We start from the raw sequence: 24,330 nt of genomic DNA, 5'->3' as shown, positions 1-24,330 counted from the left end.
GGAAACTGCACTCTCTCACTCACCCTATCCCTGTTCCTAGTATGACCATGGGCTTGGTCCTCCGTTATTATCCCAATTTAAGGTTGAGCTTTAACAGTGCACAAAGTATACGTAGATTTGAATCGTTTCAAGAATAAAGTATTTATTTGAGGTTATAGTGGTTTGTTTTTATACACACCAGTATATCATGACTTACTGTCACTTATCTTAATTTTCTGAAAATGTCTTAACCTCAATTCAATAAATGAGAAAATATTCACACTCAAGTTCTCTTTGTCATTTTGACAGATAGTTTTTTCAAATTTTACCCTTTACTAAATCTATCAAAATTTCGTAAACTCCTCCTGTACGTAAATGATCTCCCTCGTCTACTATCGTCATCGGTCTTACTCTATGCTGATGATGTCAAGATATGGAGAGCGATACAAAGCAAGGGCGATAGCTTAGAACTTCAAAATGACCTGGAGAGATTATCTGAATGGTCCCAAACCTGGCAATTGCCGATAAACACTTCCAAGTGTATTGTGATGCATATTGGCCACCAGGGTACAGATACATACACGATGAATAACACTGAGTTACCTATTGTTCAGGCACACAATGACTTAGGCGTCATCGTTAGTCAAGACTTAAAGACTACTGCACACTGCCGTGCAATAGCCGCCAAAGGTTTTAGAACTTTATGGTCCATACGCAGGGCTTTTAGGCATCTTGACGCTAAAACGTTTCTGACTTTGTATACAGTGTTCGTACGCCCTAAACTTGAGTACTGCATACAAGCAGCTAGCCCCTGCCTAAAAAAAGACAGTGAACTCTTGGAAAGGGTTCAGAGAACAGCAACTAGGCTGATTCCCGTAATAGCGAAGCTCCCGTATGGTACTAGACTGACCAAGCTAAACCTATTCCCGCTGTCATATAGAAGAATCAGAGGCGACTTGATTACAGTTTTCAAATTGCTTAATGACAAATTTGCACCTGATATGCCCTCATTTTTCTTGTCTTCCAAAGCAGAAAATCTACGAGGACACTCCAAAAGAGTTCACAAGCCCCGAACGAATTACTTGTCAGCTGACTACCGACTTTCCCATCGAATAATCAACGAGTGGAATTCATTACCTCAGCACGTGGTTGAGGCTCCATCCGTCGACTCGTTCAAAAGAAAGTTGGATCAGCTGAGAGACCATCATCGCCAGGACTAACACAGGCCATCAAGCCTCCTGTCCTTTCCAAACTGAAACTGATATAAGAGAGAAATTTTCATTTCCAATTCGTAAGGTATGGAAGCATAGCACGGGGCCTCTAAAGGGGAACAGAAACTGGTAGCGGAATAATAATAGATATATATTATAAATCTTCCAAAGGTGGAAGAAATAGAAAAAGCCTACGCTTAATAGAACACCTTGTCCAGTGACAGTGGATCGACAAAGTCTCCAGTTAGGAACCTGTGTATATTTAACGACGAAAAGGGGAAATTATGCATGTCCCAACAAAACCCTGCTTCTGGTGAATTTCAAGTATCCCATACTGATCCAGTTATTAATGCAGTCAATTAATTTAATTTTGATGGCGTAGCAGGTGTTACTTTTTACTCTTGGTTTAAGAAGCATGAAGGTTTGTTCTGTATTGATATCTGCAGACTGGATGACGCTTCGAAAGTCAGAATACTTCTAAGAAAACTTGGGACAACAGAACATGAACGCTATAGTAACTTTATTCTACCAAAGAACCCACGAGACTTTAGTTTTGATGAAAGAATTAAAACCTTGTCTCAAATCTTTGGAGAAAAGTCATCTCTATTTAATATCCGTTACCAATGCTTGAAGATAACGAAAGAACCAGGAGATGACTGGGTGGAACATGCAGGTATAGTGAACCGAGAATGTGAGAGGTTCAAGTTGTCTTCCATGGCTAATGACCAGTTTAAATGCCTAGAATTCGTCTGTAGCCTTCGTTCACCTGGGGATGCTGACATCCTAACGAGAATCCTAATCAAGCTTGAACATTGTCCCAGCATGACCCTCCAGGAAGTAACTACTGAATGCCAAAGGTTAATGAATTTTAAGCATGATACCTTGATGGTAGAAAACTCTAACCAGTTCCTCCACGTCAGTGCTGTCGAGAGAAAAGTCTTACAAGGTTCCAGCACGCAGAATTATCGTAATGACAGCGGCAAACCATGTGGCGGTTGGCATTTCAAAAGGTTTTGTCCGTTTAAAAGTCATCGTTGTACTACGTGTTCCAGAAAAGGACACAAAGAATGTCATTGCAAAACCCGGAAACGCCGTCAACCTAAAGTGTATTTTAAAAGATTCAAGCGACGTACAGCCAAAGTGATGGTAGCTGCTAACAGAACCGGCTCCCATAATCGTAGAAAGTATGTTTCCCTCAAGATTAACGGGTACGATGCCCGCTTACAGCTAGACACAGCCTCCGCTATATAGCGTTTATAAGCAGGAGAACGTAGGAGAAAATTGAGTGACCGAGAATATATTCAACTCATCAATCAGCACATAGCGCATCCGGTGGAATTCTAAACATTACTGGTGAAATTCATTGTGAAGTCACAGTCAGAGAGTTTATGGAGAACGGAGTATTATTTTTGACAGAACGTCCATCACTCGACCTACTGAGGCTTGATTGGGTAGAAAGGTTGAAATTATCAGACCATCCCATTAGAAGTTTATCTAGAAATATCGTGAAAATGAAAAGTCACATGCAGAGGTTCTGATTGGCTGATTAGTACACTGCTACTATGTTTAGTGGTATTCTAGAATTTTGAGGAAAATCCAAGGACTCTTAAAATACTATAAAAACCCAATATTTTCTGTACATAAAGGAACCTTTGGAGTAAAGTGCTTCCCGCATATTTTGTGCCTTTTCTCTCGTGTTCAAGTCGCTGTGTAGTTCTAGCTTGAGGGTTACGAGACTAGCTTAGGATCCGAATATAGCGTTCAATCAACAAGTCTTATCAAATTATAGACAGTACTAAAGCATGCGAACCTATGATTTCAGTTCCCGATTTACATATCAACGCAAAACAAGCTAAGTATGAGAGGTGTAGAGGATGTGATTAAGAGACAAAATAAGGTGAATGATAGTTTCAGAGTCACACCCAAGAAAAGAAAAATAAGAAAAGGGAATGCGACCTCTGCGATTGATTCCAAAGTGGAAACGGGTTGCAGAAAATAAACGGCTTCAGGAATTAAAATTCCAGAGTATTAAGATGGACCTCACTGATAGGTCAGTCATTTTTCACATGTTAACAGAATCTTCCGTAAAGGAAAGGAAGGCTAGATTCAAGCGCAATGTCAGTTACATCAAATCCTTATAATAATAATATATTTCTGCAAGGGCAGGTACTACCAGAAACAGTTTCAGGAGTTAGCATCTGTAAGCTTACCTACTTACTTACTTAAGCCCGTTACTCCCAATGGAGCATAGGCCGCCGACTGGCATTCTTCAACCCACTCTGTCCTCGGCTTTCCCTTATAGTTCTATCCAACTTTTGTTCATTCTTCTCATATCTCCCTCCATTTCTCCGCGTACTGTGTTCTTCCGTGCGAGGGCTTGCCTTGTGACGCGATTGGGTGATTTTCTCATCGTGTGACCTATCCACTTCCAGGGCTTCTTCCTGATTTCTTCCTCCACTGGATGGAATCTGGTTTGTTGTCTCCCACAGTAACTTGTTGCTGATAGTGTCTGGCCAACGGATCCGAAGTATCTTGCGTAGGCAACTGTTAATAAACACCTGTATCTTCTGGATGATGGCTTTCGTAGTTCTCCACGTCTCCGCCCCACACAGTAGAACTGTCTTGACATTTGTATTGAAAATTCTAATCTTGGTGTTGGTTGACAATTGTTTTGAGTTTCAGATGTTCCTCAGTTGTAAATATGCTACTCTTGCTTTATCGATCCCTGTCTTCATATCTTCATCATATCCACCGTGTTCATCAATGATGCTGCTCAGATAAGTAAAGGTTTTCTCATCCTCCAAAGCTTCTTTGTCAAGTGAATGAAGATAGACTAATTCTATTTTTATACATTATTTTCTATAAATCACTGATTATACTACTTAATTACAGAGTTGTTTACATCGGAAAGTGGTGGATTTCCATTATTAATATGTAAGGTAGTTAGAAAATTAGATATTTTATGGTCTCAGTTACAACTATACTGTATTTTTAATTTTATGTAGTTTGTTTTCGCACTTAGTTAGGACAGTAACAACATAATTCAGCAGTCCTAACAAGAAATCATTGAGATAACAGAGAAGATTTGTAACTCACGATAATGATTTTGATAGAGTTCTATTCTTCAAGTCATGCAACAAAATCTCCATCCCAAACTCGAATTTTGAATAAACCTACTACACACTAGGTTAAAATTTTGTTCGCTATTGGAATTGACCAGATGAATTGCTTTACCAACTAGGAACGCCCAATAATTAAACTTAATGTTGGTTGACAGCTTATTTTGAGTTCCAGATGTTCTTCAGTTGCAAATATGCTGCTCTTGCTTTGCCGATCCGCGTCTTCATATCTGCATCAGATCTACCGTACTCATCGATAATGCTGCCCAGATATGTAGAGGTTTTCACATCCTCCAAATCTTCTTGGTCGAGTGTGATTTGATTGGTGCATGCTGTATTGTATCGGGGAACCTTGCTTTTCCCTTTGTGTATGTTGAGACCTACTGCTGCGGAGGTTGCTACTACACTGATTCTCTTCTCCTGCATTTGTTGTTGCGTGTGTGATAGAAGAGGCAGATCATCTGTGAAGTCTAAATCGTTCAGCTGCACCCTAGCTGTCCACTATATCCCGTGCTTCGTTCCAGATGTTGACGTCTTCATGATCCAGTCGATCACCAGGAGAAAGAGAAACGGTGAGAGTAAACAACCTTGCTTGACACCGGTCTTCACCCCAAAAGAGCCAGTGAGTTGACCTCCATTCACGATTTGGCAGTCTAATATACTACAGGAATTCCGTAGGATATTGACTATCTTCTCAGGTACGTCGTAGTGTAGAAGAAAGCTCCGTAGTGTTGTCCAGTCCACGCTATCAAATGCTTTCTCGTAGTCAATAAAGTTGATATAGAGTGATGAATTCCATTCGATTGATTGTTCCACAATGATACGTAGAGTTGCGATTCGGTCTGTACACGATCGATCCTTACGAAATCCAGCTTGTTGATCTCGAAGTTGGGTGTCTACGGAGTCCCTCATTCTGTTTAACAATACCCTGTTGAATACTTTTCCTGGTATTGAGAGAAGAGTGATGCCCCTTTAGTTATCACACTTGCTGAGATCGCCTTTCTTTGGTATTTTGATCAGAAGTCCTTCTCTCCAGTCTGTTGGTACTTGTTCTTCATTCCAAATCTTACTGAAGAGGATGTGGAGAATCTTGGCAGTTACTGCTATATCTGCTTTCAGTGCCTCTACTGAAATGTTGTCTGGTCCCGCCGCTTTGCCGCTCTTGATTTGTCTAATGGCCATGCTGATCTCTTCAATTGTTGGTGGGCCAACATCCATTGGGAGGTCTGTGGGTACTGCTTCAATGTTGGGTGGTTTCAGTGGAGCTGGTCGATTCAAGTGTTCTTTGAAGTGTTCTACCCATCTGTTCCGTTTTTCTTCAATGTTGGTGATTACCTTGCCTTACTTGCTTTTCACTGGTCTTTCTGGCTTACGGTAATTTCCAGCAAGTTTCTTTGTTGTGTCATACAGTTGTCTCATGTTTCCTTCTCTTGCAGCCTTTTCCGCTATCATTGCTAGATCTTCCACATATTTACGTTTGTCGGTTCTGATGCTCCTCTTCACTTGCTCGTTTACTTTTGTGTATTGGGCTTGCGCCTTGGCTTTTTCCGCTCTTGTTCGGCTGGTATTGATTGCTGCCTTCTTGTTCCTCCTGCGTACCAACAGTGATCCATTCCTTGTGCTGGTGTTTCTTGTGGCCCAGAACCTCCTGACATGTTGAAACGATTGCCTCCTTGATACCTTTCCGGTTGCTCTCCATGGTAGTTCCCTCTCCATTGAATAGATCATGAAAGGCCTGGAACCTGTCGCTCAGGGCTATGTTGAATTTCTTGAGTTTGTCTGCATCTCGAAGAAAAGCTGTATTAAACTTTTGTGATGTTGTCCGCGCCGTTGTCCAGTGCTTCTTGAGTTTTAGTTTCATCTTGGCGACCAGCAAATGATGATCGGATGCTATATCAGCTCCTCTCCTGGTTCTCACATCCTCCATCGTCCTCCTGAACTTTTTGTTGATGAAGATATGGTCGATTCGGTTCTGTGTAGTGTGATCCGGTGAAGTCCATGTGGTTTTGTGGATGTGTTTGTGTGGGAATATAGTGCCGCCTATGACCAGTTTATTGAAGGCACATAGGTTTGTAAATCTCTCACCATTTTCGTTCCTTTCTCCCAGTCCATGTCGTCCCATGACGTCTTCGTATCCAGTGTTGTCAATTCCAACCTTGGCATTGAAATCTCCCACTAGAATTATCAAGTCCTTTGTTGAGCACGTGTAAGCCCTATAGTATAAGGCAAAAGGTGAATTCTGAAAGTACTCAGAAAAGCCGCATCTTGAAAGTTACTTTTGCTATGGTTGAAGAAAAGGACATTATACTGGGAAACTCACGTAAACTGATTTGGTCCGTAAAATACATCCGAGAGGATCACAGCGTGGTCGACCGTATTAAGAGATGAGCTGCAGAAGTAGGAATAGATGAGCGCCGCCGAAACGGCAAAGGTAACCTCTTGCTTAAGGGTTTTCACCCTGTAAAAGTTCGGGACGAAACCATCCGCAAACCATTCTGGCTGGTAAGGGAAAGTTCTCCACAGAAATAAAGGTGTGCTACACAAATGCCAACAGACTACCAAACAAAATAGTGGAGCTCAAAACAATGGTATTTATAGAAAAACCGGATGTTACTGCTGTCTCAGAAACATGGTTAACGTTAGAAGTTTTTGATTATGAAATTCAGTTGGCTGATTTATATCCAGTAGGGCTGATAGATTAAACCGTAAGGGAGGCGGAATTATCCTGTACTTGAAAAGTACCTTAACCATAGGAGCTGTTGAGACATTGGCATATGATTCAGGGACATATGAGCTGATTCGTGTCAAGCTGAAATATAGACGGCAAGATATTAAATTAGTTGTAGTATATTGCAGTCCAGAGTGTGTGGTAGATGAATTCCTTTTGGGAAAACTTAAGTCCTGGTGTATTAGGGGTAAATGTCTTATAGTAGGCGATTTTAATGCACCGTATATAAACTGGGTTCACTTTGAAGTAGGGTTATCGATGACGTCACTCGATTGCAAACTGTTAGAAACCTCAATTGCACAGGCTTTATTTCAACATATTAGAGATCCCTCCAGATATGACTTACGAAGCTCTTCGACCCTCTTGAGCTTAGTCTTCACACACGGTGACAACGTCGGTCAAGTGACTTTCCTACCACTTCTATGGAGAAGCGACCACACAGTCATCTTATCCAAATTCGTGACTAGGATGGCCTGTCAAACAGTTGCGCCGGCCTGTCATAATATATGGAAGGCAGACATGGAGGCAATCAACCTTTCAGCATCGGCTGAAAACTGGGAGTTTGACTCAAAGGCATCAGAAGAAGAGGCATGGACACATTTAATGCAATTATAAAACCGGGTTACTCAACCATAAATACCCTGTACGGTCCTAAAGAAGAAAAGACACTGCCGTCTCTGGATAGACCGGGATATTCGACGTTTATTAAGGCAAAATAAGAAACGTTGGAATGTTGTCATCAGACTTGTCTACATAGACTTCAGTAAAGCATTTGACAAGGTGCCAACAAATAGACTGCTATTGAAGCTAGAAAATCTTGGTATTGCCGGACATCTCTTGAAACGCCTTAAGGATTTCTTAGTAGGTTGTAGACAGAAAGTAAGAATAAATTCGAAGTGCTCCACCTGAAGACCAGTACTGAGTGGAGTGCCTCAAGATCTTGTCCTGGCTCCTCTACTTTTTATACTGTATGTAAATGGTCTCCCAAGTATAGTACAGTCCACAAAGTCGTTATACACTGACAATGTAAAAATCTGGCGAGAAATAACTGGAGACGAAGACGCACACGCACTTCAGGCAGACTTAAATATTTTGATTAATTGGTCTAAAGGGTGGCTGATGACTATCAACGCGGTAAAGTGTGTGTACATGCATTTTGGGGATACAAAAGTAAATAAGTACAACATATGGGAAGTGTCAGTACCCGTGGTCCGGTTTCACAAGGATGTTGGGGTGATAGTGGGTCATGATCTTAAGACCACGGCCCATTGCTGGTGGGTTGCAGCTAGAGGGTTTAGAACCCTTTAGGCTTTAAGACAGACATTCAACAAGTTATATACTACCATGTTCATTACAGTATACACAAACTCAGTGAGAACCAAGCCTGGAAACTGCGTCCAGGCTCCAAGCCTCTGTTCAAAGCATGACTCAGATATCCTGAAAAAAGTAAAGAGGGCAGCTACCCGTGCAATTTCAGGGCTTAGGAGTTTACCATATAAAGAACGGCTTGAAAAGCCATACCTCTTTACTATGTACTACCTCAGATTAAGAGGTGAATTTCTTTTGCTGTATAGAATTCTAAGAAATGATCTTGAACCGACTCATTAGGATATTACAAATACATAATTTATTTGTAACAATCTACCCAATACTCAACTTATTCGAAATTATCAAATCAAAACTTGGTAATGATACCTATTGGACGTAATATATTCTATTTCTTTTTCTTCCTACTAGAGCGGGACATCTTAGAGGAGATAGCAGGCAAGTAGAAAAGCCAAGAACGAGTAAAATACCCGGGGCATACAGGTTTTCATGCCGAGTCATCAATTCTTGGATCCTGTTGCCCGAAGCAGTGGTGCCCACACCCTCATTCGACTCATTCAACAGAAGACTGTGCACTCATAGAAGCATACTAGAAAAAGAATAGCATAGGTCGTAGGCCTTCTGTCCTTACTACACAAACCTGAATCCCTAAACTAGAATGCCTTATGTAATACAATGTTATTTGAGAATATATTATTGATAGAATATATAATTATTAAACATTGTAAGAACGGGAAAGAGCGCAAAGCGTTGATAAATAAAGGTAGGTCTCATGGGAAGCAAATGGTCAGGGATTGTGAAATCTATTCAAAAAGGTTGTTCTTTAATATAACGAGGTAAAATAATGTAACCTCACCACTGCTGGCAAAAGAAAATGGGTTTATATTCGCAAGAAGGGATGTTGTGAAAGCTGAAGCTTCATCAGAATATTTTAACGGTGTTTTCTACCGACTATGGTGAAAGATCAGCAATTGATTATGGTCATCGCAGCTTGTCAACGAATTCTGTGACTATTGAGAAAGGAATTGTCTCAAGATTACTTCAACATCTCAGGCCAGATAAACCCAGTGGTCCTGACGATATTCACCCCAAGATAATAATAATATATTTCTGCTAGAGCACGTACACTCCATTTTTACAGGCATGATCTACAAATTACAACATTGTCAGACTCATTTAAGCTAATTTTTTGGCAAATATTATACCTCGCGTGATGCCCTATTTCACATATTGTTGGAAAATACTATTTCTATAAGTGGCATTTTACAAGCTTATCAGGGAGTTACAAATTATGGACTGTGGGTAAGGCATCAATGCAATGCTTTAATTGACCATAGTATAAAGTATAGGTTGCCAGGGAACAACATGATTTCAGGAAAGGCTTATCGTGCTTGACAAATCCGCTTATTGGGAAAGACTGGGCTGTGGAGAAAGAAACATTCTGGTAGATGTATTTTTCACAGATTTAAGTAAAGCCTTCGACGAGGTCTATAACCTGGGTCTTTAATTATAACCGGAGGTTTTGGGATCCATTATGAAATAATAATTTACATCAGTAACTTTCTCATTGACAGGTGACAGCGAGCACAAGTAAATGGAGCTATGTCAACTTGAGAATCTGTAAAAATTGGAGTTCCAGAAGATTTGACCCCAGGTCACATTCTTTTTTTATTTTATGCAGACGAATTACCAGCCTTAACAAAGTCTCCTGTCCTACCCTTTGCAGATGACAAAGATTTGGAAGTCCATAAATAATATGTCTGCATAATTTGAACATCTCTTTCACTAATTGAGGTAAATGACTCGGAAGAAAAATTCATATATATTTTTTCAATCAAATTTTGACCTATACCAATAGGCGACTATTTAATTAGTCGTTAAAGTGCATATCGATCTGCTGGAATGATGTATGGTTGTTTCATAAAATATTCAACAATTTTCGACCAGTTTTCAGTAGCCCATGAAGTGATTCCCAATGAATTACTACAGTTTTCATTTAATAATTTAGGAAGTTTAAGTTTCGACTGCAAATGTTCCCATAGCATAGGCCTAGTATCAAGAATACACGGGTGACTGGTGCAAAATACGCTCAAAATGTACACATCAAATAAGTAACGCATGCAAAATTGGGAAGAAACATTTGAGTTTTGTTTAGAAATTCGATGATACATGGATTGTGTAGAAGATGACGGTGAAACAAGAACGTTAATAAGTTTACATAAAAAGGAACCAATACATTTATTACGATCAGTTGGTTGTTTAATAGTTTGTAGTTCAGAATTCGGATAAACAACATTATCCCAAACATTAATTCCAACAAAATCAGATATCTGTAAGCAAAAGTGTTCAGGAACCGATCTTGGACCTAGAACTGATAGACTAGATGATGATGTGGACTGTAAGATATTCGGATAATATATAAGAAGGATATGCAAATGTTTTAAAAATCCCATAGTAAGTTGATAACGATGTTCTTCATTAAAAGCTTTCAATAATTCGACAATACTATCAAGATTTGACTGGCGTACAGCATCATAGAATGGATGAATACAAAGAAGAAGTGATGTTCTGTAGATTAGACCTAACACTTCGTCAGTGATGAATGTATGTAGATCTGAAAGAAGTAATTTGAACAGACGACCAACCGCGCACAAAACGTAGAATGGTGCAGTTTGTAGAAACTTTTCAGAAAACCACGGACAACGTTTATTATTGGTTCCCGACACATTTGACAGCATATTCCAGAAAGGTGACGGCTTAATATTTGACTTGAAGAACTCCTCTGTAATAGGTAATTTTGTCATAGACAGTGTATACCGTAACCAAATCAATGATGCCATAACAGACTTATGAATTGCTGTTGAGTGAAAAGGTTGACCAGATGCTTGTTCGACTGATGCTAGAAGATTTGGAATAATTGCAGTCGGCAATTTATTGCCAGATACACCGTTAGATAATGCTGTATCCAAGCACATAAGCAAAACCGAATGGACAGACGCACTTGTTTTGTCCGAGAACGTATATGACTTTATAAAATTAAAGAAACGATTCGATTTTAAACAATGTAGACATCTAGCCAATTGTTTAGCAGCATAAATGATTGCCTCTTCATATGTTTCGCGCTCTAAATAATCTAAAAGTAGGTTCATAGCTACAGTGGCAACACGATCTAAAGTAGATTTTTGTTTTATACCACATTTAGAAAGTTCACCAAAACATGTAATTGCAGCAAATCTTGATTCTTGACTTGCCTTCTTACCCTCAGATCCGGCGAACTGTGCGTAAACAAGTTTACATAGAGAAGAGAGTATCAACTTCCGAACACTTCTTTGAGATTGTACACAACATCACAACAGCATCCTTTCTGGTTATGTCTGATATGGCATGTAGATTTTTTACAACTGACTGAGCTAAGTCCATAGCACAAAGATCCAAAGTAAAAGATAAATCTTCGAGCAAGGAATTTACAATACGTAATTGGTTTTCCGGAGAACGAAGTATGGCACGATTTACGATTGGAAGTACAAGGACTTTAAAACTGGTACAATCACAGCACACATTCAAGATTGGACAACAGCGTCGCAGGGAATCATGTATTACTTCCTGTTTTCCTTCAAGGATGGACTTAAGGAGTTGGTTTGAAAATACATCTTTATATTCAGCTTTGAATTCAGGAACTGGACTAATACTGATGAAGGTACACAACTCAGAGACAACAGCCATATTAATTATTGTTGGACTGGCTGAAGTTAAATGTCTCAGAACACTTAGAAGAAAAATCCGGTTCTGATTCCACAGCTTCGAACATACAGAAGAACTCATTTTAAGATCTTTACCTTCACATGTAAATAGTATGTATGAAGCCGAGCGACACCAAACATCAACTATATCTGAGTCTAGCAACTTTGCTGAATCGTCAACACAGAAAGAAATAACTTCACTGAGTAGATAAAAGGAATAAAGAGCGTCACTGCGAGGCCTGAACGTATAGCTTTTTTCATTAGGAATCCATACCAGGGTTTTGGCAGCAGCCAAACATGCAGACAAATTTTTTGCACATGCTGAACGTATAAACTTGACATAGTAGGAGTATTTCTGAGACGAAACATTTAGGCAATTAACAATGCGAACAAATATATCGTCTATGTGTTCCCCGAGGTTTTTTTTGTCATTGTTTGCTATGAAAATCATGTCAGATAGCACAATATTATAAGATGACCTAAATTCACCAGTCAGATGGATAGGTGACTACTGGGAATTAACTCCAGCGAGTGTGGCAATGCAAATAAATAAATGGGACGATTCGTATGACTACACAATATGTGGAGTTGTGTTACCTAAATTAATGGACTGTGAAGATCTAGGAGTAATAATAATCTATAACCTCAGAACCATGAGTAACTAATTCTCGCGTTGCCGAAGGTCTCAAGGTCTAGTGGGCTATTCCTAAGTCATTTCATTATTTGAACCAGGAAATTACTAAGGTACCGCACCAAACATTTTGGAGATCGCATTCATAATGTGTAGCGAGTTTTTGCTTCAAGCATGAAGGAAATACACTGGAAGGAGTTCGACGATGGGAGGCCAAAATGGTGAAAAGTTTCACCGGCATATCTTAGGAAATCAGACTGAGATGCTTCAACCTATTTCTGTTTCCTTGTCGAAGGTTACGTGGCGATTTGATACTGACCTACTGTATTCTGAACAACAATCTTCACACTAATGTCTTGTCTTTTCTTTCCATCTGAAACTGATCATCTGAGAGGAAAGGAAATTCAACGAAAGTCCAAAAACCGAAATCAAATACTTTCTCTCTGGATTTCTGTTTCCCCAACCGAGTAGTAAACTATGGAATTCCCTACCAGAACACACAATATCAACACCTATTGATACATTCGAAGCAAGATTAGATCTTCTCAGTACTACATGCTGCAAGAAGTGATGCAGGTCGACCGACCTCCTATCTTTACGAATGAAGACTGAGTAGGCAATGGGAAAAGTTTTGTTAGTTGCTTTTCTAAAGGGATATGTTATTTATGCAGTGTGTTTACATAGAATACAGTATAACTTGATGTGTGAAGCCTAAAAGTCAACATGAAAAAGTATTTGCTACTTAATAAAAGACATGACTGTGAACTGCCTTATCAGTTCGGGTTAAGTTACTAAGTCACATAGATTCAGCAATCCGTTAACTTCCGAGCAACAAGGGCTTCGTAAAGAGCGTTCATACTTGACTAATTTACTTATTGCGAAAGAGGATTAAACAGCAACTCTAGATAACGGTCTGTCTGTCGACGTGATATTCATAGATTTTAGCAAGGCGTTTGACAAGGTTTCACGCTTAGGCCTTATGCAGAAGCTCTCGAGCTTTGGAATAACAGATGCTGTACAGGAATGGATAGGAAACTTCTTATATGACCGCAGACGGAGAGTGAGGGTCAAGCGAACGTTATCCGAATGGAAGTCGGTCAAAAGTGGTGTACCCCAAGGCACCATCTTAGGCCCTCTACTTTTCCTTCTCCATGTTGATGAATTACCATTATTGCTTAAGTCGTCGACATTATTGTTTGCGGATGATGTCAAAATCTGGAGGGCAATAAGAGGTGAGGTTGATCGTGTTCATCTCCAAGCTGACTTTGACGAGTTAGTTAGACGGGCTAGTGGTTGGGACTAAGAAGTTAACACACGTTCAAGAACATAAAGACTTAAGAGTAATAATAAGTCACGACTTGAAGACAACTACTCACTACCACGCGGCTGCTTTCAAAGGTTATCGTGCGTTATGGTCACTTCGCCGATCATTCAAACGCTGTGACGAGATGTTTCGAATTTTATATCCCACCTACGTAAGACCACACTTAGAGTACTGTATCCAAGCGGCTAGCCCATGTCTGATAAAGGATATCAACTCACTTGAGCGTGTCCGGCGTGTGAGGTATTCCTAAAATCCCTTACGATGAGCGTTTGAAACGTCTAAACCTTTTCCTCTTATCTTATCGTAGGACACGAGGTGACCTTATACTGGCATTTCGTATCTTTAATTACGATTTGGGTGTTAATATGTCTTGTCTTTTTGCTCTGTCCAGCACTGATACTCTCTGAGGTCATAGCAAGAAGGTTTATAAACCGCGACCTACTAAACCAAAGGTGGGGTCCCGTTTTTCTCAGCGAGCGGTCAATGACTGGGACGCCTTACCCGAACAATTGGTATCAGCCCCATCAGTGAACATTTTCAAGGAGAATCTGGATCCTCACTGGGGGTCAATCTGTCAAGATTAACACAGGTTCACCGACATACTATCCTTATTACTGAAGACTGAAGACAGTTTTAAGTAATAACTTTAATCAAGTGTTGGATTCATGACAGATGGCGGTGGATTTAAAGCCGCTTTGAAATTTAATCGGTAATCGTTATTGTATATTTAAAAACATTTCCCCCCTGGAACTCTTAAATTAAATCTCTGCACTAGAAAATTAATGAGTATTTTCGCTTCATGAAGATTTCTTATTGTTAATATAATTAGTGTCACGGAATTATTTTGTAGAATTTCTAAAAGATGTATCGTTGACCATATATTTTAGTATTATTTCCTGAAGACGCTTTTTCTTTTACAAACTTTCGTCCGAAACTAATACCGAAGTTAAGAAAGTGCCACTTTAATTAAGTCTATTGGTTCTCGCCATATGTATTTGTAAAGATAAATATTCTATTGACCAGTTCCTATCCTCTTAATATGAAATCTTTGAGAAAACTATCACATCCTTGGAAATGCAAGGTGAAGTGCTGGTATTTGCTAAGTTGATGAACAATCTATGCAACTTGTCGTGAGTTGTAGGGAATGAATGACCGATTCTCGATGGTGATTGGAGAATTTCCACGTACGACTGGTGTTAAGTGGAATGAAGAATATGATAAAAACGCTTAAAATCATCGTTTATTACTTAGACCAGTGATATTAAGGCGTTTCATGCCTGAAATACATCACATTAATGAGGGCATCACTACCCACAAAAGAAAAGATGCTTGATATAACTGAACCTGACAACATTTACGCTATATGCCTTAGATGGTATGATTTTATCTTACAGATTGTTGAGATAGAAAGAGATGGTCGTCATCTTGGTGAATCAATGCGCCTAGTTGTGTGAGTAGGTGAACAAAGATGATATTTACGCATGTTATTGATGGGATGCCAAGAAATGGCGTAAGCTTTTCACTATGAGCCTTCATCTAGTTGTCTGTTGAAACTAATGATGTTGAGGTATCGAAAAGACAAAGGCCAGATAAGCGAGATTGTTTTCAATCAAGGTGACGAAAATGTATTCATAGAGACTGGGTTTACCCTCAACTACCATACAAGTTCTTCTGTCATATGCCATGTTAGCAAAAAATAGTCCCATCAAATTGCCGTCCAAACATGGCATTACACCCTCCAATATCTGAAACTATAAACTCTCGCGACTTGTCAGTGTTTTAGTCATTACGATACTGACATTATGTCTGCTTGGGAGATCATTTTCAGTTTCAGTTTGGAAAGGACAGGAGGCTTGGTGGCCTGTGTTAGTCCTGGCAATAATGGTCTCTCAGCTGATCCAACTTTCTTTTGAAGGATTCGACGGAAGGAGCCTCAACCACGTGCTGAGGTAATGAATTCCACTCGTTGATGATTCGATGGGAAAGTCGGTAGTCAGCTGACAAGTAATTCGTTCGGGGCTTGTGAACTCTTTTGGAGTGTCCTCATAGATTTTCTGCTTTGGAAGACAAGAAAAATGAGGGCATATCAGGTGCAAATTTGTCATTAAGCAATTTGAAAACTGTAATCAAGTCGCCTCTGATTCTTCTATATGACAGCGGGAATAGGTTTAGCTTGGTCAGTCTAGTACCATACGGGAGCTTCGCTATTACGGGAATCAGCCTAGTTGCTGTTCTCTGAACCCTTTCCAAGAGTTCACTGTCTTTTTTTAGGCAGGGGCTAGCTGCTTGTATGCAGTACTCAAGTTTAGGGCGTACGAACACTGTATACAAAGTCAGAAACGTTTTAGCGTCAAGATGCCTAAAAGCCCTGCGTATGGACCATAAAGTTCTAAAACCTTTTGCGGCTATTGCACGGCAGTGTGCAGTAGTCTTTAAGTCTTGACTAACGATGACGCCTAAGTCATTGTGTGCCTGAACAATAGGTAACTCAGTGTTATTCATCGTGTATGTATCTGTACCCTGATGGCCAATATACATCAGAATACACTTGGGAGTATTTATCGGCAATTGCCAGGTTTGGGACCATCCAGATAATCTCTCCAGGTCATTTTGAAGTTCTAAGCTATCGCCCTTGCTGTACTGATTTTTAATGGTATTTACGGTGAATTGGCCCAATCCGTCACTAGCGCTGAGTCATAAAATCTCGGGAACTCAGCTTTCTTATCCACTTTAAAAATACAGATGTCTTTTTTATTATAAACCGTGTGGTCCATTGTTTGTTTTTATATTTCAGGGATAAATTGGAAACGGCTTTGTGTGCTCCTAACTAGTCAATTATAGACAACGTAGGGACCGATCCAAATATATGTTAACTATTGCTGGGACGTCTAACATAGGCTCAGAGGGTAGGGATAAACTGGCCGATAGACTAAGAAGAAACACAGAGAGATATATGGAGAAACATGGCTTGAAAAAGAGTAAGATCAGAGACCGAAAAGTATTGATTAAAACTAAAATCGACATTTCGAGGTAGATGGATGACTGATTCAAATGAACTGTTGCTGTTGATTTTGGCCTTGGCCGCCGACTATACGTTATATGTGTACAATACCAGTATTACTATACACTAAATATATAGCTCTTAATATCCTCCAAAAAACTTGGAAAACAAAAACGTTGGTTCAAAAAATACCAGATGTAACAATGATTCATTTACGCGTAGCACTTTACATTTTACTGTAGGTACAAAAATTCTGGTAACATGAAGCATGAAACAGAAAGCTAAAAACCTTGAAAAAACTGATGAATAACACTATAACATACCAGCGTGTATAATTTAAGTATAAACAAAAAGGGAAGTTTTACTAACGGTACTTCAATGATGGTGTTTTTATGTGACACTAACCCTAGTAATAGATATGTCTAATCCCTGGTAGTTGATTTGATAAACACATATGTTTGAAATGCATTTACTAGTTTTCTAAAAAAATTTAAATCGATCTCTTTTAGTTGATAACTCACAATGACCAATTAATTTGTACCTAGTTTAAAAAATGACTCATATTTCTAGAACTTTGACTTGAGAATGCCAGATTTGCCACTTCTTACGGACTGATTTCCTGATTATGGGATTTAAACAGACCCGTAAACAGCAGTGTATGCACAGCTGTGTTTGAAGTTCAAAGTTAATATTTGTAAACGTGGTTTCTCACAAAACTAAGACCTCACCATTTTTTAACAGTTTTTAGTCTGTTTAGTGATATGATTAAATTTAATCCTCTCTGACATCCAACAATAATGTTTTCAAATTCTGATAATTTGTGTGTAATGGTAAAGATGTGTAAATTGATGGGCGTCAATAGAGTATTACCATATAGTATATTAATAATTCTATTGTTCTGCACTTGTGAATAGAAATAAGACTAGCATTGTAAATTGAATTGACTGGTAAAAAAGATAAGAAAGGGTTTTAGTTTCAAGAACAAACTTACGGCAGCTGGGCAAGCTAAGATTTGAATTGAATTATTATCAGACAGTATGTTTATTGTCTCGATATACTTGTAGATTCTTTCCTGAGCTGTATTATTTGTATCTTCATAATCAGCTTATTTTCTAAAATTGTTTGTCAATATTACTTCGAAATTCTATAACATGAACACTGTGAAAAGTTTTGCTACTTATTTCACTTACTACTGATTTAAGCCAACTACAATAAGGGAGTGAATGATCAAAGCTCACCGTGTGTAAATAGATGATGTTTTGATATATTAAAAATCAAATCCCTTTGGCTGGAAATTGTTGATAGTTGACACTATTCTTGTGATACTCTCAGAATTATTTCTTTTAGATTTCAAGCATGAAACTACCAAAGTCGTAGTTTAACACGTAATATGTTTTTTACCCAAAGATCGCAAAGAATAAATGGCTTATTTATGTTGTTCCATCTGATTTTACCTTTCCCAACTTAATCCTATTTCAGACAGTATCTTATACAGAAGTCTCCTGATATAAAGGTTCATTAGTCATGGTCATGATTGATAAGTGGATTAGTTACTGAGATAGGATTATCTTTATTTTTAATCCAGAAATGGTCATACTGGGATGTAACTAGTATCACTTATTTGATTTTAGAAGAAAACTAAATTTAAAATTAAAAAAGTCATTATGAAATCATTATATTGATGGATTATTGAGTAACTGTCTTGTTTGAGATTTCATCTGTTTTTTTGAACCTTTGCAGAAACTCGAACAAATTATTTTTGAACGACCACCTTCCTGAACTGTACTGCTCTACTGCAAAATTCTAAACTTATAAAGTGACCCTTCAGATATCTTTTGATTTATAATGAAGTACTCGAAATATTCAGATTCTAGTACAACATTTGCTTCAAATGAATACCTAGGGTAATGGTTCAACGGTGATTGATAAGGGTTAAAAAGATTTTAAAGCATATAAAAACAGCACATTTAAAGACAGGTATTCAAGCCGAGTAATGGTTGTCATGACCAGATATTAATTTTTTCCAGACCTTTGAACAGAAACAAACGTTGAGGCTGATTAATTTATATTCCATTCATTTCATTACACACTATCCACAGTTTTTCATCACATATTCAATTCAATCTTTTTATCCCATAAAATAGCTCGCATACACGAATATGATTAGCAGTCAGTCTCACTACTCATCAATCTTAAAATTAGTGTGTTGTGGAAACAAGAAATTTTATAATGACTGCATTTTATTGGTAGCTTATTTTATTTTACTTGGAGGTTGTAGAGGATAAAAATATTTCGAAATCAAATGCACTTGACTAAAGATTCTTGAGTACTACAACTACCGAGTAATCAAATGTTATGTTAAGGATAAGCTTTCAAACATGAATAGACTGTCAGTTAGTGAGGCTACGAGAATATTTTGACATATGGGGATTGATTCAGCTAATGGCCGACTTTAAATATTATTTATGTATGTCCTGCTTTAGACATTACTTTCTTACACCCCTTTTTTATAATAGTCTTGTAATTTGTTTATTCCACATATATTTTTTTAGAAACTAGATATGCTTCAACCAAACCCAATATTGTGACATGTTCTAATCAGCCTATTAAATGTAATATTATCTCTATACAAATTTGAGGCTAATAGCTTTGTAAGCTTGGATTATAGTAATCATTGTTTTGAAATCAACAGAAATATTATCTTTCATTCTGATAATAACAAGAAATACTGTTCGACATTGGTTATTGTATTGTCAACCAAGTATTATGCTTGCTGCACTTGTGAATTACACAATGAAACTTTATCACAATGGATAGTTTTACATCAGAGACTGAAGCAGATTTAGTTGCATCAAGTGGATCAGATTCGGAAGAGGATGTAAAACAAACGTCTAGTTATAAGTAAGCTTGATTTTATTCTTTATCTTTAACAATATTTTAAATTTGGAGTTACTTGATGACTTATTTTTAGCTCCGTTTTGTAAAGTTTTGCTGTTGTATTCACTTAAGCAAACTAAACTTCCTTTGAGTCATGAGTGTTATGAATTAGATTGAGCACAATAATCAATTACGTGGTGTTTGCTGTTAATTTTAGCCACATCTTACAGATTAAATGCTTTTCCAAAAACCTTTGATAGGCAAAAATGATAGCTGAATATTCTTTACTGAGCTTAGATCACTGATTAGGAATGGTTTAACACAAAATACGCCATCTTCATCAACTCTGGTTTCATCAACTTGTTACATTTTTGCTCCCTGTCGTAAAAACAGTTCTAACGTTTATGAGAAACTCTTGACTACACCATGTAATTTATCTAAAACTTATGACATATTTAAAAATTTTTAGTTGGACTTGAGTAGGAATGTAATCGAAATAGTTCAATAAACATTGTATTACCTGCTTAATTGCTCCTGTTACCCCTCAAATAGGAGTATAGACCGCCAATCAGCATTTTTAATTCAAATTTGTCATAGACAATTCTTTCCAGTTGCTATTCATCTTTTTAATGTCTATTCCCAATTTCCAACGTAGTCTGTTCTTTTGGGCTTCCTTTTTTCTGTTTTCCTCGTTATGTATTTTGTGATTTCTATAATGTACATCCGAACCACCGCCAGACCACCTTTCTCTAATCTCCTCTTCAGATGGAAGCTGGTTTGTCCTCTCCCACAGTAGGTTGTTGCTGATAATACCCGGTCAACGGACATTGAGTATCTTGGGTAGACAATTGTTTATAAATACCTGTACTCTCTTGATGATGATTGTATTAGTTCTCCACGTTTCAGCTTCGTACAATGAGACTAACTGTCCCCAAGTCCGTATTGAAGATCGTGACTTTGATATTGGTTGACAGCTGTTTTGAGTCACATATGTTGGAATAATATGTAGGAATAATTCCCTTCCTTTTCCAATTCTTGCATCCACATCTGATTCATATCCTCCTCGTTCATCGATGATGCTGCTGACCAGGTAGGTGAAAGTTTCCACCTGTCCCAGAATTTCTCCATCAAATGTGACTCAGTTGGTTCTCTTTAAGTTGTATTTGAGGATCTTGGTTTTTCCCTTGCGTATGTTGAGGCCTACTGATACAGAGGCTTCTGCCACACTGGTTTTCTCGACCTTCATTTGTTCGTGTGTATGAAATGGAAGGGTCAGGTCATCTTTACTCAAGCTGTCCATCGTATTTCGTGCTCCCCCTCAGATGTAGAGGTCTTCATATCTAGTCAGCCACCAGAGGAGAGGGAAAGGGTAGAGAGAGAGTAAGCGACCTTGTCTGACTCGGGTCCTCATATGGAATGGGTCTGTAAGCTGTCCTCCATGCACGATTCTTCAGTGTCATCCGTCGTATGAATTCCAGATGATGTTGACGATCATCTCAGTTACTCACTCCAATTTTTTGAAGAAGGTTTCATAAAGTCCTCCTATCCATACTCTCAGACACCTTCTCGTCTTCGAGGAAGTTGATGTATAGTGACGGGTTCCATTGAATTGATTGTTCAACAATGATCCGTAGCGTTGCGATTTGATTTGTGTGCGGTTGATCCTTGCGCAATCCAGCATGTTAATCTAGAAGCTGAGCGTATACTCTGGTTTACCAACACTCTTTTTTGGAATGTTTCCTAGTACCGATAGTAGTATGATGCCTCTATTGTTCTCGCACTTGCTCAGATCTCTGTAGATATTTGATTAGTCTTCCCGGTCTTCCACATTATCCGGACATTCCATGTACCTATATTAATTGTTTATCTGATTGTTAGAAGGGATATCGGCCTCGTGACTTTCGATGAATCTCGGCTCTAACTATGGAGTGTCGTAATTGTCCTGAATGAAGATCATCCAATTCGGAGGACAGAGTTTAAGTGGTTTAATTTGTTTATTCTGGTTAGCGCTTTTTTAGCGAGGTTGTTTTCTATGGGCTGAATTTGCTGACCCCATACACAACCCTCCTCCTTTATCCGGTCTTGTGACAGGTTGTAACTCTAGAAGAGCTAAAGGCTGAGTTAATAAACATTCTGTACTCGTGTATAAATAAGTAAACCTTTGCTGCAAGTTGCTACAATTGTTCTAAAGATCTCTATTGATTATGTTTTCGACTACTTTCCCTAAGAAACTGAATTCAGACTCCTGAAAAATGTTCTCAAATTATTTCATTTGAAATACTGAAGCATTTGTTGGTTTCAAAAGAATCACTGACAAGTTTACAAAAGATATATATATATATATATAATTTGTCTTGACAACTAGTTGCGGTAGGTGTTGTATGGTCACTGATGTTTATGTTGGTGCTGTTGTATTATACAACTGGAATGTATCATTTGAAAAGTTTGACGTAAATAAAAGCGTAAATGTGGGATAATTATTGTATTTTTATACTCTCTTATATGTTACGGGGCTACAATGACTATTAATCAGATTATACTAGGACTTGGGACTGACATTATTATTAGCAAAGATGGATGGTGGCTACCAGTGGAATCCAGTTTGACGCGCGTTTCGTCCTATTTAGGACTCGTCAGCTGGATGTACCTGAATCTCAGAGTTGATGTTCACTCTTGGACTCTAACCCAGTACCTTTTGCTTCAAACGCCATCAGTCAGTCAGTCAGTCACAAAGTAGAACTCCGTACGTACGTACATCAGTTCGCGTTGCCATACCACATTAACACAGAGATGAAGTTGTCGATTCAAATCCCATAGTTGTAGAAGTAGTAAGAGTGTAAGCATTATGTGAAAGATTAGGGTTTGAAGATGTTATTCAAGAAGTATAATCAAGTGAAATAAATTTGGAAAGAGAAAAAGAAAGGGAAATGGAGAATTCAGATTAGAATTTGGGAGAACACAAAGAGTGGATGCACCTTCGCCATTGCGAACAACTTTGAGTCATGTCATTCAAGGTCTCTAACAACCACTTCACACTCAATATTACCATAAAAGGTTTAATCAATCAATAAAAATAATTACACATAATCGCTGTCTATAATCATTATTATTATCTACCTTCAGTGTTATAATTGTTGAGTAAACTATAATATTTACTTTGTGTTTGGTTTCTTTTTATATTTAATTATATGTAATATGAATTTAATCTCTTCTATTAAACCATGTTAGATCTATCAAGATTTGAGTATTTATTAATTTCGTATTTTAGTGTTTAATCTATTGAATAGATGTTATTAGAAAATGATGGTAAATCAGTTGATGAGGTCATGAATCTTCATCGACTGAGATGGTTGGGTGACGTGTTGTTACGTATGTCACGACGCGCTATGCTGACTAGTATTGGGGATGGTTGGAAGAGAGTTAGGGGCGGCCAAACCAAAACGTGGCATCAGTTCTTGAAGTCACTAACTTCTAGTCTGAGCCATGTTGGTAGATGTAGACTACTTGGTTGGGGTCCGCGTGACTATTTTAACCAATGGTTGGAGACTTTGTGTGACATGGCTGAGAATCGATCACAATGGCGTAAGTATATACACTCTTTGTCTTCCCTTAAACCATGAGATTAAAATTACTTTATATCTTTCTTCCTGTGCTATATCCTTATATACAATCTTTCTTTTATATATTACCACTACTAAATGAACTACTTCTATGAATTTGGTGTTCATCTTGTTGTGCTAATAAGGTATGACAACATGGACCGATGCATATATGTGCCTGGTCTTACGTTGTATCTGACTGACTGACTAAATAAATGTATATGTCATACATCAAGAGTTAACCATTTTTGAACAGAGAAAGCAGTAAACTATAAAAAAAGAACTCAGCTATTCAGCAAAAAGATGAATGTTCAATTGCATTAACCAGATAGAAATTCTCTCATTATAAACTAATTTTTTTTTTCTTAATGAATTTCAATATATGATCAAAAGGTACTCCGAGTCTTTAAACTTATTTGATATTGATAGAATAAAAGTGGTATTCTTTCAGATGATTACTTTTTAGGTAAATGAAGAGAATTTTGAACGACGAGAAAATCTTCTTCTCGACGAAATCATTTACTTAAGCTGTAGTATTTGTATCTATAGTTGAAGAGTGCAAGATGATTAAGGGAACTATAGGTATTTATAGTTGTTTGATAAATATATATAACATAGTTGAAAGCGTGAGTCAATTGAAGCTAGACCACCATGGAAAACCTGGAAACACTGGACGGCCGTTTCGTCCTATTATGGGACTCCTCAGCAGTGCGCATCGTCGATCAGTTGAAGTTAGACATTAACACCGTTGGATGCCAGCTCAGTGGTCTATCGGTTAAGGGCTTCGGCTCGAGA

At 38.2% G+C, this 24,330-nt stretch overlaps 2 protein-coding genes across 2 annotated transcripts in view; one reads left to right on the top strand and one right to left on the bottom strand.

The window, feature by feature from the left end:
* Positions 1-10,240: 10,240 nt before the first annotated feature.
* Positions 10,241-12,086, bottom strand: Smp_075950 (hypothetical protein; the record flags this gene model as incomplete). Its single annotated transcript, XM_018791839.1, has 2 exons — positions 10,241-11,638; positions 11,679-12,086. 2 exons carry the CDS (start codon positions 12,084-12,086, stop codon positions 10,241-10,243), a joined length of 1,806 nt encoding a protein of 601 aa, XP_018645061.1.
* Positions 12,087-19,799: 7,713 nt separating this feature from the next.
* Smp_163080 (diacylglycerol kinase, theta, putative) overlaps positions 19,800-24,330 on the top strand; it is a gene marked incomplete at its 3' end in the record, with an annotated part of 54,141 nt that continues 49,610 nt past the window's right edge. The window contains exon 1 of the mRNA XM_018791838.1: positions 19,800-19,960. Within this exon, the coding sequence (XP_018645060.1) occupies positions 19,869-19,960 (92 nt within the window). The 5' untranslated portion in view covers positions 19,800-19,868. The remainder of the gene's footprint in view (positions 19,961-24,330) is intronic.

Source organism: Schistosoma mansoni, assembly GCF_000237925.1.
Source record: "Schistosoma mansoni, WGS project CABG00000000 data, chromosome 1 unplaced supercontig 0071, strain Puerto Rico, whole genome shotgun sequence".
NCBI lineage: Eukaryota > Metazoa > Platyhelminthes > Trematoda > Strigeidida > Schistosomatidae > Schistosoma > Schistosoma mansoni.
Note: the sequence above shows the minus strand (reverse complement) of the source record. Positions and strands in the feature narration are given on the sequence as shown.